Consider the following 6,339-nt stretch of genomic DNA (forward strand, 5'->3'; position numbering starts at 1 on the left):
CATGTAAATTAATTTTCCTGCTTAATTCTGTCAGTATTTTTTCCGCTTACAGCCATCGATGTTTCTCTTGGTTTTGTATAGGATGAGCAATTCCCCTCTAAGACAAGATTTATGAAACGTACATTCACAGTAAATGAACTCCAGCGGGCACTGGAGAGGCAGCTGGGAGGATCCAGCAGAGGTAGGCAGCTTTCTCCCAGAAATGCACCACTGCCCCAGCTCAGCTGCTGACGGCCAGGGAACGGAACAGGAAACCGGGGAGCTCAGGTGTTTCCCTGTACCAAACCTCAGATGGTGGGAGAAAACATAAAAATCGTGCCTTTTTCATTCCTAAATTCATCAGTCCAGAGTTGTCTCTGAGAAATGGTCATTGTAACCTCACCCCTAGGCTCTTCTGTGCCTTTGTCCTGAACTGCAGCCGGACAGGCAGCATCCGCACCCCGGTGACGGCCTGGTCTGTGCTAACACATCAGGGCTGCTGCGGCCCGCAGAGCCTGAGGCTGTCTGACAGCAGGCTCTCCAGCTCTGCCGTGTCGTCGGTGGTCTCCACAGGGACGTTACCGCTTTCCACAGGGGCCGAGAAATTCCCCACTTCGTGTCTCGAGGTGAATACCCTTGAGGTCCCATTGCAAGAACACGCCTCTGGGTGCCTGATGCTGTCCGAGCAAACAGGGCTTGGGTGGTAGGCGCCTGGACAGGAATTTGGCTGGCAGTGACTAGGGACGTAGTACTTGGTTGCCACTGGACTTGATTCTGTTTGATGATGAAAAGGATTGTTAGCCACGCAACAGGTCTGGAGACAGTTACTGGGTTTGAGCCCATGATGAAGCCCTAATTTAGCAATGAGGGGCTTCCCAACATTAACTTCCTTTCTTTCATCCATTGTATCTTCTATTCCAGGATACTCGTAGTGCAAGCAGACAGTGAAGATCAAGTGTTCCTGCAAAAAGGAAAGGGGGGCAAGAAAAAAAAGTTACACTTCCTCCCCACATAAACAACTTAAGTCACTAAATTGTGCTATCGGCCATTTTTTCCCTCCAAAGAATATGTTACTTATTAAACAGACACCACACAGCTACCTCGACAGAGCTGCAAAGCAATGTGATTAAACTATCTGAACAAACTTGTGAAGAAGAATAATATGTACTGACCCTTAGTTTCTGCAGTGAACTCAGCCTGGTGTAGAGGCAGTGTTTGGGAAGGTCCTTTGACACTAAATAGCTTCCCGTTTCCTCAGGGGTTCCTTTGTTGGCCTCTTTAGGATCCACATCCAGGTCCTGTTGAAAGGAATAAGAACTTAAGGTACAGAATTTGTAGATCATAAAATCATTAGCAGTATTTCTTTTCATAAAGTCAGCATTTTCTTCTTATTAAGAGGAAAGAGGAACCGATCTTGGATTACTTGCAAAAGCTGCTGAAACCACAGGCAGAAGGGGTGTCATTTGGGGAGGTTTCAAACTTGCTGTATTTGCTTCAGGGTCGCTCTTTTTACCTAACTGCTACTATGAAGCACAGTACTACAACACCAATTCTGTGGGCTAAAGATACATGTTTGGATTACGCACTTTAACTCAAATATTTTATTCATAAAGCATTGGAAGTGTCCTGTCTGTTCTATCTAAAAAAGTTTTCTGTTCTCTGTCCTCTTTCGTAGACATCAGAAAAGAAGTTTTTCTATCCTGAGGCGCTTTCTGTTGTGCTCGTATCCTTCACACCACCGTGATCAGCTGAGGAACATCAGTGGACCCGGACAGGATGGCCCAGGTGCACAGAACTGTAAGACTAAAGCCCGAGAAGCCTTGTCCTGCCAGGCAGACGTGTCCTCAGCTCGCACAGGAGCTGCTGGCATTTACCTTCTTTAATTAAATACAGCAAACACTTCATACTAGACAATGTAAAACAAAGGAAGCTGGAAAAGATCACCCCAGATTAAAGTATTTTTATATATACTAAAAATAGGCATTTAAAAAAAAGAAGTAAACGTGTGTGTCTGTACAGACAAACACATGCAAGCATCCACATGCAAGGAAGCACTTACGAGTGCGAAGTCTGTAACGTAAGCTCTGCAAACTACTATTTCAGGTGGCTGCTTTACGATTCGCGTGTAGATTATCATGACGTTGGAAAACTCGGCTGCAAACCCCAGCTGAATCTGCACACCACATCTGAATTCCAGGTACATGCTTTCTGGAAGCTCTGCAAATAAGTAACACATCATTACATTCTAGAGAAAACTTAGCATATATGTTTTCTGGTTTTTAAATGTTGTTTTTAAACTCAAAAGTTTTACAAGGTACGGTCTCTTCCTCCTGCCCTCCCGATCGCTTGGTTTACGCTGAAGCAAACCGGGTGAGAAGCTGGGTTTTAGTTTTCTTAGTTACATACACTGAAAACTTATTTTCATCACGTACTTGTAGCAGAGTTCACCTGGCTATTTTAGGTGAAGGCTTTAGAATGAGGTTAATGATGTCTTAAAGTGTGAGACACAGACAGATTACTGGGAGATGATCCCAGGAAGCAGACATGGTGCAAAAGTCTCCCCGTCAGTGTTCTGAGTGGTCTCAGATGTGCTCACTGAGGACGAATTCTGCATGTCACCTCGGTCATTACAATCTCATGTAGGTAAACCCCAATGCAGAAATCTCCAACGTCTGAACATACTGTTGAAAATTCACATAGGAACTTGTATTATTCCATTTCCGTTCAGTATCACAACGCACAGAGCAGAGGTTATTAAGGACGCCCACCCTGTCCTCTGCCCCCGCGCCCGCAGGATCACCGGGAAGCAGCGCGTGCCGTACCATGCGCCTTGGCCCACTGCAGGTTCCGCGCCAGAGCCTCTGCAGAGGAGGGGGTTTGGTGGATGGGGTCAGTCAGGGCCCTTTTCTCTGACAAACTGCTGCGGATCTCCAGAGCTTGCTTGCCTTTGGTCAGGTGACACTTGCCCATATCTAGAAATAAGATGCATGCAGTTTCTCTTCAAATCAACACTGTTCAAACTCTAACTAAATTAAGTACATCACTGCATCTTACACAGATAGCTCTTAGTTAATGGCCGTATCTGTTCTTCTATGTTTTGAGCAAATGTTTGCACAGAAGCAATGCATTTTCCCCTCAACTGTTTTCACTTCAGCACTTCTCCCATCAATTACAGAAGACAAATAATGAACCAGTAAGGTTCACTCCAAAGGAGAGTTTAAAATCAATCACTATTAAAAAAGCTCAAATCCCTTAACAATATAATGACATTTGTTGATGTGCTGCCCAGCAGCACCTGCTTGCTGATAAAAGCTGCTATTTCAACAAATGCAGCAAGAGCGAGCTGACGCAGCGTAACACATCTGCCGTGAGAAAGGCGAGGTTGAAGCAGTGAAGCTTTCAGTAACGCGGGCTGAGCAGGCTCGGGGCAGTGATCTGGAGCTCACCTTCTGCAACCCTGTCGAGCAGCACAGTGATCTTCTTGTCCTCCAGCAAGCGGCCCTTCAGGAACTTCATGAAGATGCCATTGGCCAGCCCCGACTGCTGGATTTCAAAAGCTTCTGCTCCTTGGCACCTACGGGATCACCAGCATCAGACAAGGAAGAAACACCGAAACATCTGCACGGTTCAGATCAATGTGAGGACAAGAGGAGTAAAGTTATGTTGGGAATGGGGAAAGAAACCCTACAGTTTGAAAACCAGGTTGTGTCTCAGGCTCCTCACGTGTATTTGCAAGCAGCTCATCCTGGGAAGATTTCCCTTACAGTCAAGCCGCAGACCAGGACGTTATGGGTCTGAGGGTAAAATCTGGTTTTTCTTCTCTGCATTTTTTAATTCTGTAATTATTATTACTTAGATGAGCAGAGCACTCCTACAAGTAATCACTAAAAAAGGTCAGGAACGCTGCCCAGCAGTGTCTGGTTTGGTGAACACAGCTCTCATGGAGTTACCCTGTATCTGAATGGGAATGTCAGATACTGGGAATCATTACGAAAGCATTTCCAGTCAGTCAGGCTCTGGAATGATTGAAAGAATGAAATAAAGACAGTATGAGGACACAGACAGGGATATAAATTTCTGGTCCTTTACCACCAGTTAGCATTTTTGCTGTAAAAGATTAGCTCTACAATCTCAGTGGTCACTTCTGGCTTCAAAACCTCTGCGGCATCGCAGGATAAAAGTTTCCTTACGTGGCATATCCAAAAACAATGTTGGCTGTGACCTTCAGAGCATCTAAGATAAGAATTGTGTCATCGTACTCATTCCTGCAATAAATGGAAACGCAAAAAATGAAAATAATAATCTGACAGCTAAGAATGGTAACAAACTCTACAGTTGTTCAAAATACTGAAACACCATAGTTCAGAAACAGTAATTTTTGTCTCTCCTGCAACCCTGGAGTGATCCCTGGCTGCCACAAGACAACGCTCAGCATGGTCACCGCCCTTCGTGACGGCAGTGCAAGAACAGAGCCAGACCGCGCGTTACCCAGACGAGGGCACGCTGCGTTCACCAACACAGTCTGGCTACAATCTCTTCCAAAGTGATTCCTGATAACCTGAAATGGCAAGTTATAACTAAAGCTGTATGAATATACACCCCCAGCACGGTGTCTGCACAGTTAACATGAGGCTCGTGTGCAGCACTTTCTGTTTGGACAGCACATTGTGCAGCTGAACCGGCCGTTCAGCAGCAGCCAAGTTCAGAGGCTCTGCAGGCACCAGCGATTTTCTGTTAGGAAACATCCCTTGGAGACCAGTTTTGAGAAGAGCTGACTGAAGAGCTAGCTTTCAGCACAAGTTTACTTGGGCATAGTAGTCGCGATGTGGAAAGAAAATAGTACTTTGTTTAGAAAAATCTGATAAACCAGCTCTAAATAAAGATACTACATCCTATGCCTCTGAAGAGGCATAAAATAAGCCCTTCTGTCAAATTAACATGCCTTAGATTGTATGGATTCTGAAGACAGTTACTGGTGCACGGGGAAAGGGTCATTTTTATTCTTTAAGAGGCCTAATTTTATTTCTATCTAATAAGACTGACGCTTTATAACTTTTAAACAATAAAAAAGTATAAATAAATACCATTCAACTCAAGAGGCAAGTATCTACCCATGGGAACAAAGTCTGATCACCAGCTTCACATTTCCATCCAAGGGCAAAGGCAAAGTAAAAGGGGGCTTCAAGTGCTTTAAAAGCACTCGGGTGCAGGCTGTGGATTCTCAGACCCATGAACTTTCAAGCACAGTGAATTCTCAGCCCAGACTACAGAGTTATCCTCAGCGTAAGTCCAGCTCTCTCACAAGATCCCTCGCTATTCTCTCAAAGTGGCTGTTCAGTTTTATTTGATCATTTGTAAAACAGGCTCAGTTTTCATCTGTTGCTGCAGTGAATAAACCGAACTTCACCGTTGGCTCCCAAAAGTACAGTCATTACATCCTCTCCCCTAGCGTGAGGCAAAAACATCCCTCAGACACCTCACGTCAGGTGTCCAGTTCACCAGTTACGAGACCGTACCTTTTCCGACACATATCCAGCAGGAATACGTTGAGTCCCGTCTCTTTCTCCTGCATGCGTTTGAGGATGTTCTGCACACACAGGCAGTTTGCAGAGCGGTACGGATTCGGAGCATCGATAGGAACCATGAAGCTGTTTCCGTAGTTTTCGTAGCCATGGCCAGCGTAGTACAACAAACCTGGGAGTTCAAAGTATACGTGGCTGAGAACACAGCTCAAGAGCACGCTGGAAGCATCCCTATACATTTTGGCATGGTCAAAAGCTCGATGCACGGTGCCCACGCTGTGTCTATGCGAAAGGAAGATACCCAAGCCACTCCAAGCAGTTTTTTGTACCACCGCGCCTTTGTGAGTACAGGAGGGGAACCACGTTAACATCAACTGCACAGTGCACAGACTCAAAAAATAAGTAAAACGTCGCTCGTGCAATAGATATATTGGATATATCAGTATTGGATATTTGCATCAGACACAGAAAGTTAAATACTCTTAAAATGCCTTGAGTTACGACCTCTGACAGAAATAATCTGTTACCTATGTTATAAAACACAGACATGAACAAGGTGTGCCAGCTGTGAAACATCTCCACATCTGCAGTCACAAAGCTCTGGGCAGCAGCGAGGCAGTGCTGATTTTATAGATACAAAAAGTAACGCTGAACAGTTTGGGTGGATTCTTTTTTTTAAATTACAGATGCTGTCACCTTTAGAATTATTCTCCTTTAATTCTTTTTCTTTACTTACTATTAATCATTGGTAACTCTTAGAAGTACTTTAGAATAAAAATAAGCCTTACCCTAACATACTAAAACGATCTATGTGTAAATCAGCCTGTGTAGGCAGGAA

At 44.6% G+C, this 6,339-nt stretch overlaps 1 protein-coding gene across 1 annotated transcript in view; it reads right to left on the reverse strand.

Annotated features, from left to right (window-relative positions):
- Positions 1–469: 469 nt before the first annotated feature.
- The window catches only part of MALT1 (mucosa associated lymphoid tissue lymphoma translocation gene 1), a gene marked incomplete at its 5' end in the record, with an annotated part of 20,427 nt that continues 14,557 nt past the window's right edge, over positions 470–6,339 (reverse strand). The window contains 7 exons of the mRNA XM_010191234.1: positions 470–940; positions 1,152–1,277; positions 2,039–2,196; positions 2,802–2,951; positions 3,426–3,553; positions 4,170–4,244; positions 5,496–5,673. Of these exons, the coding sequence (XP_010189536.1) occupies positions 470–940; positions 1,152–1,277; positions 2,039–2,196; positions 2,802–2,951; positions 3,426–3,553; positions 4,170–4,244; positions 5,496–5,673 (1,286 nt within the window). The remainder of the gene's footprint in view (positions 941–1,151; positions 1,278–2,038; positions 2,197–2,801; positions 2,952–3,425; positions 3,554–4,169; positions 4,245–5,495; positions 5,674–6,339) is intronic.

This window comes from Mesitornis unicolor, unplaced genomic scaffold (assembly GCF_000695765.1).
Source record: "Mesitornis unicolor isolate BGI_N332 unplaced genomic scaffold, ASM69576v1 scaffold3079, whole genome shotgun sequence".
In the NCBI taxonomy this organism is placed as follows: Eukaryota; Metazoa; Chordata; class Aves; order Mesitornithiformes; family Mesitornithidae; genus Mesitornis; species Mesitornis unicolor.